Below are 14759 nucleotides of genomic sequence, written 5' to 3' on the forward strand. Positions count from 1 at the left end.
GGGGGCCGCGGTGTCACTGACACGGGGGCCGCGGTGTCACTGACACGGGGCCGCACTCTCTCTGGCACGGGGGCCGCACTCTCCCTGACACGGGGGCCGCACTCTCGCTGGCACGGGGCCGCACTCTCTCTGGCACGGGGGCCGCACTCTCTCTGGCACGGGGGCCGCACTCTCTCTGGCACGGGGGCCGCACTCTCTCTGGCACGGGGGCCGCACTCTCGCTGGCACGGGCCACTCTCTCTGGCACGGGGGCCGCACTCTCACTGGCACGGGGGCCGCACTCTCACTGGCACGGGGGCCGCACTCTCACTGGCACGGGGCCGCACTCTCACTGGCACGGGGGCCGCACTCTCACTGGCACGGGGGCCGCACTCTCACTGGCACGGGGGCCGCACTCTCCCTGGCACGGGGGCCGCACTCTCACTGGCACGGGGGCCGCACTCTCCCTGGCACGGGGGCCGCACTCTCCTGGCACGGGGGCCGCACTCTCACTGGCACGGGGGCCGCACTCTCACTGGCACGGGGGCCGCACTCTCACTGGCACGGGGGCCGCACTCTCCCTGGCACGGGGGCCGCACTCTCCCTGGCACGGGGGCCGCACTCTCACTGGCACGGGGGGCCGCACTGTCACTGGCACGGGGGCCGCACTCTCACTGGCACGGGGGCCGCACTCTCACTGGCACGGGGGCCGCACTCTCACTGGCACGGGGGCCGCACTCTCACTGGCACGGGGGCCGCACTCTCACTGGCACGGGGGCCGCACTCTCACTGGCACGGGGGCCGCACTCTCACTGGCACGGGGGCCGCACTCTCACTGGCACGGGGCCGCACTCTCACTGGCACGGGGGCCGCACTCTCACTGGCACGGGGGCCGCACTCTCACTGGCACGGGGGCCGCACTCTCACTGGCACGGGGGCCGCACTCTCACTGGCACGGGGGCCGCACTCTCACTGGCACGGGGGCCGCACTCTCACTGGCACGGGGGCCGCACTCTCGCTGGCACGGGGGCCGCACTCTCGCTGGCACGGGGGCCGCACTCTCCCTGGCACGGGGGCCGCACTCTCACTGGCACGGGGGCCGCACTCTCACTGGCACGGGGGCCGCACTCTCCCTGGCACGGGGGCCGCACTCTCCCTGGCACGGGGGGCCGCACTCTCACTGGCACGGGGGCCGCACTCTCACTGGCACGGGGGCCGCACTCTCCCTGGCACGGGGGCCGCACTCTCCTGGCACGGGGGCCGCACTCTCCTGGCACGGGGGCCGCACTCTCCCTGGCACGGGGGCCGCACTCTCCCTGGCACGGGGGCCGCACTCTCACTGGCACGGGGGCCGCACTCTCACTGGCACGGGGGCCGCACTCTCACTGGCACGGGGGCCGCACTCTCCCTGGCACGGGGGCCGCACTCTCACTGGCACGGGGGCCGCACTCTCCCTGGCACGGGGGCCGCACTCTCCCTGGCACGGGGGCCGCACTCTCCCTGGCACGGGGGCCGCACTCTCCCTGGCACGGGGGCCGCACTCTCCCTGGCACGGGGGCCGCACTCTCCCTGGCACGGGGGCCGCACTCTCACTGGCACGGGGGCCGCACTCTCCCTGGCACGGGGGCCGCACTCTCACTGGCACGGGGGCCGCACTCTCCCTGGCACGGGGGCCGCACTCTCCCTGGCACGGGGGCCGCACTCTCCCTGGCACGGGGGCCGCACTCTCCCTGGCACGGGGGCCGCACTCTCCCTGGCACGGGGGCCGCACTCTCACTGGCACGGGGGCCGCACTCTCACTGGCACGGGGGCCGCACTCTCACTGGCACGGGGGCCGCACTCTCGCTGGCACGGGGGCCGCACTCTCACTGGCACGGGGGCCGCACTCTCCCTGGCACGGGGGCCGCACTCTCACTGGCACGGGGGCCGCACTCTCACTGGCACGGGGGCCGCACTCTCCTGGCACGGGGGCCGCACTCTCACTGGCACGGGGGCCGCACTCTCACTGGCACGGGGGCCGCACTCTCACTGGCACGGGGGCCGCACTCTCACTGGCACGGGGGCCGCACTCTCCCTGGCACGGGGGCCGCACTCTCCCTGGCACGGGGGCCGCACTCTCACTGGCACGGGGGCCGCACTCTCACTGGCACGGGGGCCGCACTCTCACTGGCACGGGGGCCGCACTCTCACTGGCACGGGGGCCGCACTCTCACTGGCACGGGGGCCGCACTCTCACTGGCACGGGGGCCGCACTCTCACTGGCACGGGGGCCGCACTCTCACTGGCACGGGGGCCGCACTCTCACTGGCACGGGGGCCGCACTCTCACTGGCACGGGGGCCGCACTCTCACTGGCACGGGGGCCGCACTCTCACTGGCACGGGGGCCGCACTCTCACTGGCACGGGGGCCGCACTCTCACTGGCACGGGGGCCGCACTCTCACTGGCACGGGGGCCGCACTCTCACTGGCACGGGGGCCGCACTCTCACTGGCACGGGGGCCGCACTCTCACTGGCACGGGGGCCGCACTCTGACTGGCACGGGGGCCGCACTCTCACTGGCACGGGGGCCGCACTCTCACTGGCACGGGGGCCGCACTCTCACTGGCACGGGGGCCGCACTCTCACTGGCACGGGGGCCGCACTCTCACTGGCACGGGGGCCGCACTCTCACTGGCACGGGGGCCGCACTCTCACTGGCACGGGGGCCGCACTCTCACTGGCACGGGGGCCGCACTCTCCCTGGCACGGGGGCCGCACTCTCCCTGGCACGGGGGCCGCACTCTCACTGGCACGGGGGCCGCACTCTCACTGGCACGGGGGCCGCACTCTCACTGGCACGGGGGCCGCACTCTCACTGGCACGGGGGCCGCACTCTCACTGGCACGGGGGCCGCACTCTCACTGACACGGGGGCCGCACTCTCTCTGGCACGGGGGCCGCACTCTCTCTGGCACGGGGGCCGAGATCTCACTGGCACGGGGGCCGCACTCTCACTGGCACGGGGGCCGCACACTCACTGGCACGGGGGCCGCACTCTCTCTGGCACGGGGGCCGCACTCTCACTGGCACGGGGGCCGCACTCTCACTGGCACGGGGGCCGCACACTCACTGGCACGGGGGCCGCACTCTCTCTGGCACGGGGGCCGCACTCTCCCTGGCACGGGGGCCGCACACTCTCTGGCACGGGGGCCGCACACTCTCTGGCACGGGGGCCGCACTCTCACTGGCACGGGGGCCGCACTCTCACTGGCACGGGGGCCGCACACTCTCTGGCACGGGGGCGTTTGGTGGATGCCCCGCAAATCATGTCCACATGTTTTGGGCATGTCCGAAGCTGGGGGGATTCTGGCAGGGGTTTACCGATGTCATGTCCACGGTATTAAAGACAAGGTTCCGAGTCCAGAGGTGGCGGTTTTGTGGAGCGTCGGAAGACCTGGGAGTCCAGGGGGCGAGGGAGGCTGACGTTTCGGCCTTTGCCTCCCTGGTCGGCCGGCTTATTGGGTAGAGGGACTCGGAACCCCCGAAATCAGGGGATTGGGTCAGTGACATGGCCGGGTTTCTCAGGCTTCAGAAGATTAAGTTCGCGCTGAGAAGATCGATGTGAGGGTATTTTCAAAAGAAAAGGGCAGTGGAAGTGGCTTTAATGGGAACTTTCAAATGGCAAATGAACGCAGATTAAAAGATGCACAGGGCTGAGTGCGAGAGGCTGGAGCCCCGTGTCAGTGAAGGAGAGTGAGCGAGGCAGCGAGTGTATGTGTGCGGCCGGCAGCCACTTGTCTGGAGGCTGCTGTCTTCAGGAGGAAAACAACAAGAGATGACGGTTCTGCGCGTCCCAGTCTGCATCAAGAGGGAAACCAGACCAGACATGAAGCGGCAGCTCCCCCCGATGGCTTAGTTGGTAACTGCAGCAAACCAGGAATCTCCCAAATTCCATCATCACTCCTCAGCCTAGCTTATCTCAGCTGAACCATACCCCTCCCAGATGTCGGATCTCCCCCCCTACTCTGGTCTCTCGAGCGTCCGCGATATTAAATCACAACATCACTGAGGACCACTGCTTTAGACCCGAAGCTCAAACTCTGCAATTCGCTTCCTGAACCTCTCTCCTCCTTCAGGACAACTGAACTCTTTTCACCAAGCTCGGGGTCACCCAACCCAATATCTCATTCTGTATCCTTCTGTCAAACAGCACCTCGGGATGTCCTGACTCAATTCAATCATTGACAGTCAATATTCATGTCTTGGATGAAGGGACAGACTGTATTGTAGACAGATTTGCTGGTTAAACAAAGATAGGTGGGAAGGTAAGGTGTGTGGAGGATACAAAGAATCGGCAAAATAATATGGATAGATTAGGAAAGATTTGCCAGCATACAGATACAAGCAATTAGGTGGATAAATAGAATGTTGGCCTTTAATGCAAGAGAGACCGAGTATATCATAGAATTTACAGTGCAGAAGGAGGCCACTCGGCCCATCGAGTCTGCACCGGCTCCTGGAAAGAGCACCCTACCCAAGGTCAACACCTCCACACTATCCCCATAACCCAGTAATCCCACCCAACACTAAGGGCAATTTTGGACACTAAGGGCAATTTAGCATGGCCAATCCACCTAACCTGCACATCTTTGGACTGTGGGAGGAAACCGGAGAAACCCACGTAGACACGGGGAGATCGTGCAGACTCCGCACAGACAGTGACCCAAGCCGGGAATCGAACCTGGGACCCTGGCGCTGTGAAGCAACAGTGCTAACCACTGTGCTACCACTTTGGGTTTTGGGGTGAGACCCGTGCAGACACGGGGAGAATGTGCAAACTCCACACAGACAGTGAGCTGGGACTGGGATAGAACCCGGGTCCTCGGCGGCGTGAGGCAGTAGTGCTAACCACTGCGCCGCCTCTTAGGGACCGAGTATATAGTCTTGTTACACAACTGTTCAGGTGTGTCGGTGAGACCAGATCTAGAAGGCAGTGCACAGTTTTGATCTCCTTATTTAAGAAAGAATAGACTTTCGTTAGAAGCATTTCAGAGGAGGTTCACTGGGCTGATTTCTGGGGTGAAGGGATTGTCTAATGAGGAAAGGTTGATCAGGTTGGGCCTGTACCCATTGGAGTTTAGGAGAATGAGAGGTGATCTTATTGAAACACCAGATTGTGAGGGGGTTTCACAGGGTGGGTGCTGAGAGAATGTTTCCCCCTCGTGGGGGAATCTGGAACTCAGGGACACGGTTTCAGAATAAGGGGTCTCCCATTTAAGACGGAGATGAGGAGGAATTCCTTCTCTCTGAGGGTCGTTAGTGTTTGGAAATCTCCCCCCCCCAGAGAGCAGCGGGGGCTGTGGGTCAGTGAATATGTTCAAGGCCGAGTTCGAGTTTTGATTGACGAGGGAGTCGAGGGTTAATGGGGAACAGACAGGAAAGTGGAGTTGAGGCCACAATCAGATCATCCTCGATCGTACTGACTGACAGAGCAGGCTCAATGGGCTGAATGGCCAGCCGACGCTGCTCTGGTTTTAGGTGCTGCATTAAGGGTGCTATATAAATACAATTTGTTGTTCTCCTTTTTGAGGTGAAGGTTTTAATTGGCAAGTGTGCGGGGCGTGGTCAGGAATCCCTGCACAGACGGGTCGGTGGCCCAATGTTTCCAACGGAGGCCGGAGTGTAGCTGCCCTCTCGATGTCAGCTAGTCACAGCCCCAGCGGTCAGTGGACATACTGATCACTGGTGGCCACAGTAGGGAGTGCACATTGCCATAAGGATCATCTTTGGGGCTAGAGATCGTGTGGAAGTGTTTGTCATGTGAGAGTACCTTTAAGAAATGGATGTTTAAGCAATGTACCTTTAAGAAATTGAGCAGCTCATATTACTGAAGTGATGTCAGAGGGTGGGGGTAGCTGAGTTGAGCTCACTTCTGCTTTTAGTTTCAGTTCGAGAGAGAGCAGCTGAAAAGTGCCTGGCTGGTTTGCTGAGATCTGCATGAAGACAAAGAGCTTGGGTGTGTCTGTGTTTGCAGTGAGCTGGATCTGCTCTGATCTCTGCAGGAAAGACTATCTCTGAATCAATTGGGTGATTTATACTCATAATAGTAATGTCTTTCACCTGATGTGTTTCTGTTTAAAGGTGTTAAGTCTTTTGGAGGTTTGAAGGAACATTTTGAGGGATTATTTAGTGTTGTATTATTTTCGGGGTTATCTTTGAAGTAAGGGGTGGTAAGAGATCCAATGTTTATTTTAAAAGGTTAAGTTGAGTTCATGGAATAAACATTGTTTTGTTTAAAAAACCCACGTGTCCATAATTGTAATACCACACCTGGAGACCAAGCTGTGTGCTTCAAAAGCAACAATCCATTAAAGGGAGGGGTTGGTCGAACTCCATGATACATTTTGGAGTTCTGAAAACACCTCTCCCATAACATGTTTACGTTGGAGATTTGCACAGGAGGGTGGGACATTTTATCTGGGAGAGCCTGCCGGACTGGAAGCGTGTGTGTGCAGTGATGGCAGGAGTGAGTCCTGGACGGGAGATGGTGATTTGGTTGGTCTTTTTGTTAGCCCCTGGGTCCCTGTGTTTTGTCAGCGTTACAGAAACAGAGTGCCCCGCCTACCTGCTGACCTCGGATACGTTGTCCAATCGGGCAGCTTCTAGCAGCAGGTGACCTGGGAAGAAATCAAATGCGAGTCAGTCTCAAATCTCTGTCAGTGTGACAGGATCCCACCCAGACACGTCTCTGTCAGTGTGACAGGATCCCACCCAGACACGTCTCTGTCACCGTGACAGGATCCCACCCAGACACGTCTCTGTCACCGTGACAGGATCCCACCCAGACACGTCTCTGTCAGTGTGACAGGATCCCACCCAGACACGTCTCTGTCACTCTGACAGGATCCCACCCAGACACGTCTCTGTCACTGTGACAGGATCCCATCCAGACACGTCTCTGTCACCGTGACAGGATCCCACCCAGACACGTCTCTGTCAGTGTGACAGGATCCCACCCAGACACGTCTCTGTCACCGTGACAGGATCCCACCCAGACACGTCTCTGTCACTCTGACAGGATCCCACCCAGACACGTCTCTGTCAGTGTGACAGGATCCCACCCAGACACGTCTCTGTCACTCTGACAGGATCCCACCCAGACACGTCTCTGTCACTGTGACAGGATCCCACCCAGACACGTCTCTGTCAGTGTGACAGGATCCCACCCAGACACGTCTCTGTCAGTGTGACAGGATCCCACCCAGACACGTCTCTGTCACTGTGACAGGATCCCACCCAGACACGTCTCTGTCAGTGTGACAGGATCCCACCCAGACACGTCTCTGTCAGTGTGACAGGATCCCACCCAGACATGTCTCTGTCAGTGTGACAGGATCCCACCCAGACACGTCTCTGTCACTCGGACAGGATCCCACCCAGACACGTCTCTGTCAGTGTGACAGGATCCCACCCAGACACGTCTCTGTCAGTGTGACAGGATCCCACCCAGACACGTCTCTGTCACCGTGACAGGATCCCACCCAGACACGTCTCTGTCACCGTGACAGGATCCCACCCAGACACGTCTCTGTCAGTGTGACAGGATCCCACCCAGACACGTCTCTGTCAGTGTGACAGGATCCCACCCAGACACGTCTCTGTCAGTGTGACAGGATCCCACCCAGACACGTCTCTGTCACCGTGACAGGATCCCACCCAGACACGTCTCTGTCAGTGTGACAGGATCCCACCCAGACACGTCTCTGTCACTGTGACAGGATCCCACCCAGACACGTCTCTGTCAGTGTGATAGGATCCCACCCAGACACGTCTCTGTCAGTGTGACAGGATCCCACCCAGACACGTCTCTGTCAGTGTGACAGGATCCCACCCAGACACGTCTCTGTCACCGTGACAGGATCCCACCCAGACACGTCTCTGTCACTCTGACAGGATCCCACCCAGACACGTCTCTGTCAGTGTGACAGGATCCCACCCAGACACGCCTCTGTCACCGTGACAGGATCCCACCCAGACACGTCTCTGTCAGTGTGACAGGATCCCACCCAGACACGTCTCTGTCACCGTGACAGGATCCCACCCAGACACGTCTCTGTCAGTGTGACAGGATCCCACCCAGACACGTCTCTGTCACCGTGACAGGATCCCACCCAGACACGTCTCTGTCACCGTGACAGGATCCCACCCAGACACGTCTCTGTCACTCTGACAGGATCCCACCCAGACACGTCTCTGTCACTGTGACAGGATCCCACCCAGACACGTCTCTGTCAGTGTGACAGGATCCCACCCAGACACGTCTCTGTCACTGTGACAGGATCCCACCCAGACACGTCTCTGTCACCGTGACAGGATCCCACCCAGACACGTCTCTGTCACCGTGACAGGATCCCACCCAGACACGTCTCTGTCAGTGTGACAGGATCCCACCCAGACACGTCTCTGTCACCGTGACAGGATCCCACCCAGACACGTCTCTGTCACTCTGACAGGATCCCACCCAGACACGTCTCTGTCACTGTGACAGGATCCCACCCAGACACGTCTCTGTCAGTGTGACAGGATCCCACCCAGACACGTCTCTGTCAGTGTGACAGGATCCCACCCAGACACGTCTCTGTCACCGTGACAGGATCCCACCCAGACACGTCTCTGTCACTCTGACAGGATCCCACCCAGACACGTCTCTGTCAGTGTGACAGGATCCCACCCAGACACGTCTCTGTCACTGTGACAGGATCCCACCCAGACACGTCTCTGTCACTGTGACAGGATCCCACCCAGACACGTCTCTGTCAGTGTGACAGGATCCCACCCAGACACGTCTCTGTCAGTGTGACAGGATCCCACCCAGACACGTCTCTGTCACTGTGACAGGATCCCACCCAGACACGTCTCTGTCAGTGTGACAGGATCCCACCCAGACACGTCTCTGTCAGTGTGACAGGATCCCACCCAGACATGTCTCTGTCAGTGTGACAGGATCCCACCCAGACACGTCTCTGTCACTCGGACAGGATCCCACCCAGACACGTCTCTGTCAGTGTGACAGGATCCCACCCAGACACGTCTCTGTCAGTGTGACAGGATCCCACCCAGACACGTCTCTGTCACCGTGACAGGATCCCACCCAGACACGTCTCTGTCACCGTGACAGGATCCCACCCAGACACGTCTCTGTCAGTGTGACAGGATCCCACCCAGACACGTCTCTGTCAGTGTGACAGGATCCCACCCAGACACGTCTCTGTCAGTGTGACAGGATCCCACCCAGACACGTCTCTGTCACCGTGACAGGATCCCACCCAGACACGTCTCTGTCAGTGTGACAGGATCCCACCCAGACACGTCTCTGTCACTGTGACAGGATCCCACCCAGACACGTCTCTGTCAGTGTGATAGGATCCCACCCAGACACGTCTCTGTCAGTGTGACAGGATCCCACCCAGACACGTCTCTGTCAGTGTGACAGGATCCCACCCAGACACGTCTCTGTCACCGTGACAGGATCCCACCCAGACACGTCTCTGTCACTCTGACAGGATCCCACCCAGACACGTCTCTGTCAGTGTGACAGGATCCCACCCAGACACGCCTCTGTCACCGTGACAGGATCCCACCCAGACACGTCTCTGTCAGTGTGACAGGATCCCACCCAGACACGTCTCTGTCACCGTGACAGGATCCCACCCAGACACGTCTCTGTCAGTGTGACAGGATCCCACCCAGACACGTCTCTGTCACCGTGACAGGATCCCACCCAGACACGTCTCTGTCACCGTGACAGGATCCCACCCAGACACGTCTCTGTCACTCTGACAGGATCCCACCCAGACACGTCTCTGTCACTGTGACAGGATCCCACCCAGACACGTCTCTGTCAGTGTGACAGGATCCCACCCAGACACGTCTCTGTCACTGTGACAGGATCCCACCCAGACACGTCTCTGTCAGTGTGACAGGATCCCACCCAGACACGTCTCTGTCACCGTGACAGGATCCCACCCAGACACGTCTCTGTCACTCTGACAGGATCCCACCCAGACACGTCTCTGTCACTGTGACAGGATCCCACCCAGACACGTCTCTGTCAGTGTGACAGGATCCCACCCAGACACGTCTCTGTCACCGTGACAGGATCCCACCCAGACACGTCTCTGTCAGTGTGACAGGATCCCACCCAGACACGTCTCTGTAACTCTGACAGGATCCCACCCAGACACGTCTCTGTCACTGTGACAGGATCCCACCCAGACACGTCTCTGTCACTCTGACAGGATCCCACCCAGACACGTCTCTGTCAGTGTGACAGGATCCCACCCAGACACGTCTCTGTCACTGTGACAGGATCCCACCCAGACACGTCTCTGTCACCGTGACAGGATCCCACCCAGACACGTCTCTGTCACCGTGACAGGATCCCACCCAGACACGTCTCTGTCAGTGTGACAGGATCCCACCCAGACACGTCTCTGTCACTCTGACAGGATCCCACCCAGACACGTCTGTCAGTGTGACAGGATCCCACCCAGACACGTCTCTGTCACCGTGACAGGATCCCACCCAGACACGTCTCTGTCACCGTGACAGGATCCCACCCAGACACGTCTCTGTCACTGTGACAGGATCCCACCCAGACACGTCTCTGTCACCGTGACAGGATCCCACCCAGACACGTCTCTGTCAGTGTGACAGGATCCCACCCAGACACGTCTCTGTCAGTGTGACAGGATCCCACCCAGACACGTCTCTGTCAGTGTGACAGGATCCCACCCAGACACGTCTCTGTCACCGTGACAGGATCCCACCCAGACACGTCTCTGTCAGTGTGACAGGATCCCACCCAGACACGTCTCTGTCAGTGTGACAGGATCCCACCCAGACACGTCTCTGTCACCGTGACAGGATCCCACCCAGGCACGTCTCTGTCACCGTGACAGGATCCCACCCAGACACGTCTCTGTCACTCTGACAGGATCCCACCCAGACACGTCTCTGTCACCCTGACAGGATCCCACCCAGACACGTCTCTGTCACTCTGACAGGATCCCACCCAGACACGTCTCTGTCACTGTGACAGGATCCCACCCAGACACGTCTCTGTCAGTGTGACAGGATCCCACCCAGACACGTCTCTGTCACTCTGACAGGATCCCACCCAGACACGTCTCTGTCACCGTGACAGGATCCCACCCAGACACGTCTCTGTCAGTGTGACAGGATCCCACCCAGACACGTCTCTGTCAGTGTGACAGGATCCCACCCAGACACGTCTCTGTCAGTGTGACAGGATCCCACCCAGACACGTCTCTGTCACCGTGACAGGATCCCACCCAGACACGTCTCTGTCACCGTGACAGGATCCCACCCAGACACGTCTCTGTCAGTGTGACAGGATCCCACCCAGACACGTCTCTGTCAGTGTGACAGGATCCCACCCAGACACGTCTCTGTCACCGTGACAGGATCCCACCCAGACACGTCTCTGTCAGTGTGACAGGATCCCACCCAGACACGTCTCTGTCACCGTGACAGGATCCCACCCAGACACGTCTCTGTCAGTGTGACAGGATCCCACCCAGACACGTCTCTGTCAGTGTGACAGGATCCCACCCAGACACGTCTCTGTCAGTGTGACAGGATCCCACCCAGACACGTCTCTGTCACCGTGACAGGATCCCAGCCAGACACCAGCACAGAAGGCCCAAATCCACTTTGTTTATCACCTCCATGATGCAACACAACGGACTTATTGCCTAAATCGCAGTGATTTGTCCACAACAGTCACAGACGGGAGGTGAGGGAAATCCCCAGCAGAGGAGATTTGCGAAGAGTAGATCTGGAGTTACCCGTTCCTCAACACCACACTCACCCGATGTCACCTCCCAAAATACTCGGCTTGTGTCCCTCAATATGTCCGATAATAAATCCATGCAATTTGAAAGAATCAACATCAGCTGCTTCCACTATCTGCTTCAGTTCAAACTGAACTAGGCCATTCAGCCCATCGTCCCTGTCCTAGCTTTCTAATCCCAATTCCCTGCCCACTGCCCAACCTCTTCAATTTCCCTCTTCAGATTATTAAGGAATTTTGTTTCCCCACACGGTTTCTGGTCAACCTCCCGATAACCCATTGGAAGTAAAATTATTCTGCAAATTCATCTCCAAAAGGAGTCGTTAAAACATTGCCTCGACTTACTGATTGGCCACAGGTATTAATCTTACTGCTTTAGGTTACAATCTATCTCAGACAGTTTAGTGCTTCAACCAGACGTTTCCTCCATCTTGGTTTCAGGACGGTCCCCGGAGGGAGGCCATTCGGCCCCTCCCTCAAGCCTCTTCTACCAGTTATGGCTGATCTCCACTTCAACTCGAGGACTTTCTATTAATCCTGGCTCTGACATTGGTTCACCTCAATGGAAGTACGGAGTTTAGAGTTACAGAAACAGAGCACTCGGTCAGGAAGGATGTGAAGGCTTTAGAGAACGCAGAAAGGATTCACAAGAATGGTTCAAGGGGTGGGGAGCTGCGGTTAAGGGAGACAGATTGGGAGCGATATCCTTGCAGGGAGAGTTATGGGGAGATTCAAAACTATGAGGGTTCTGTGCAGTAGATATGCTTGCACTGAATGGTTTACGGGCACTTCAGAGGGGTAGTTAAATGTCCCTCACATTGCTGTCAGTCTGGAGTCACATGTAGGCCAGACTGGGTAAGGACAGCAGATTTCCATCTGTAAAAGGACATTGGTGAGTGTTCTGAGAGCCAGCACAGACGTGACTGACCTCTGCAGGGTAACGATTCTGCCAATCTCCATTTCTCTATTGTTGCTCCAGATCCCTTCGTTCCTGACACAGTCTGAGGTGCCAAATGACCTCAATTATTAATCGTGGGGGGAGGGGGGGGGGGGTGTGTGGGGGTCGAGATTCCTGCTGCCCATCCTGTCAGGAACTGCTTCCTGACAGCCCCCCCCCCACCCCACCCCCCCCCCGAACGGGCCGGGCACTCGTTTTAAGATTCTGCCCCATTGCTCTGAACTCCCAAGAGGAAATAGTTTCTCTTATCATTGACCCTCTCGAATTCTTTAATCATCTTCAACACCTCAATCAGACACCCCTTAACCTTCAGACACAATGAGGCAGTTCCTGTCACCTCTCTTTATATTGGTAACATTCTGCTGAATCCGTGCTCCCTCCCTCTGAGGTTGATAGACCCTCTGAACGATGCGCTGCCCAGGTGTACTCCAGGTGTGGTCTCACCAGAGCATTGGACAGCTGAACAAATCCTCCTCCCTCTTCCTATTTCTGAGGAAGGAGTCACACAGACTCCAAACATTAACTCTCTCCGCCAAACACTGCCAGACCGGCCGAGTTTATCCAGCATTTTCTGTTTTTATTTCAGATTTCCAACATCGGCACTATTCCCTCTTTCTATTCCGCTTGGAAATGTTAACACTCGGGTTTTGGTGGAATGGTGGGAAACCTGGGCGGATTCAGGAGGTCCCCTCGACACCGCTGCCTCACTGCGTTACGGAGTGACTACTCACCATCTGACCCTGGCGTTCTGCTGTAGCAATAGGTAAGGGCGGCTGCCAGGGTGAAGATGCTGGCAGAGGTTCCCAGTGCCCATTCTCCCTGATCTTCCCCCTGCTGTGATCGCCTCCCCGCGGCCACAGCCTCCAACTGCAAGCCGGCCACTGGCTCACCACGCCGCCTGCTGGCCGCGCTGGGGAACTGCACCAGCCAGCAGCGGCTCCCGGCGGCGGTTGGTTGCAACTGCAGCTCGGCCTGCGGTAGACAGCGGCTCCCCGCGGCGGGAGGATGGAACAGCAGCTCGGCCTGCGGCACACAGCGTCTCCCCGCGGTGGGAGGATGCAACTGCAGCTCGGCGGCCGGCAGACAGCGGCTCCCCGTGGCGGGAGGATGAAACTGCAGCTCGGCCTGCGGCAGACAGCGGCTCCCTGCGGCGGGAGGCCGGGACTGCTGCGCAGCACAGGCTCTCTCCGGGACCGGGAAGAGCCGCCACCCGGTAACCGCGGGTGCGTTTGCGAGCCGCCGCCCGATTTCGCTCAAACTCCAGCGGGCCCGGAGGTAGCGGGTTACCAGGGACCGGCCCGTCTCCCTGGCGACCGCCATCGTGCCGTAAAAGAAACAGCTAAAAATTTCCCACAGGCCCTGATCACGATCACTTTACGGCCAGGCGGAAGAAACGTCACAATCAGCGCTGCACGGTGGGTGGTTTCCCCGGGGCATCCTGGGATCTGTAGTTCTCACTGTATATCCGTCACTTCCGCCTGCGCCCTGGACACTACATGTCCCAGGGGTCAGTGCGGCGCGCCTGCGCACAACTGGGCAGCTGGCTGGTGTCCACATTGGGGTGACCACTGGTTGACCACTTTGCAGAACACCTTTGCTCTGTCCGCAAGCAGGACCCCAACCGGTGTCGCCTGCTTCTTCAACACACCACCTGGCTCTGTGATTGAGGATTAGATGGACAGTGCTGTCAAACCCTGTGACTTGATTACTGTGACCTTAGCACTGCTGCCTCACAGCTCCAGGGTCCCAGGTTTGGTTCCCGGCTGGGTCACTGTCTGTGTGGAGTCTGTACATCCTCCCCGTGTGTGTGTGGGTTTCCTCCGGGTGCTCCGGTTTCCTCCCACAGTCCAAAGATGTGCAGGTTAGGTGGATTAGAACAAAGAACAAAGAAAAGTACAGCACAGGAACAGGCCCTTCAGCCCTCCAAGCCCGTGCCGACCATGCTGTCCGTCTAACCTAAAACCTTC

The 14759-nt window shown here is 59.0% G+C and overlaps 1 protein-coding gene across 1 annotated transcript in view; it reads right to left on the reverse strand.

The window, feature by feature from the left end:
* The window catches only part of clpb (caseinolytic mitochondrial matrix peptidase chaperone subunit B), a 185513-nt gene extending 171311 nt beyond the window's left edge, over positions 1-14202 (reverse strand). Inside the window, exons 1-2 of the mRNA XM_038818471.1 lie at positions 13524-14202; positions 6585-6636 (exon numbers count right to left, since the gene is read on the reverse strand). Of these exons, the coding sequence (XP_038674399.1) occupies positions 6585-6636; positions 13524-14112 (641 nt within the window). The 5' untranslated portion in view covers positions 14113-14202. The remainder of the gene's footprint in view (positions 1-6584; positions 6637-13523) is intronic.
* Positions 14203-14759: the final 557 nt, after the last annotated feature.

The sequence above is a fragment of the Scyliorhinus canicula genome, chromosome 14, assembly GCF_902713615.1.
Source record: "Scyliorhinus canicula chromosome 14, sScyCan1.1, whole genome shotgun sequence".
NCBI classification, from domain to species: domain Eukaryota; kingdom Metazoa; phylum Chordata; class Chondrichthyes; order Carcharhiniformes; family Scyliorhinidae; genus Scyliorhinus; species Scyliorhinus canicula.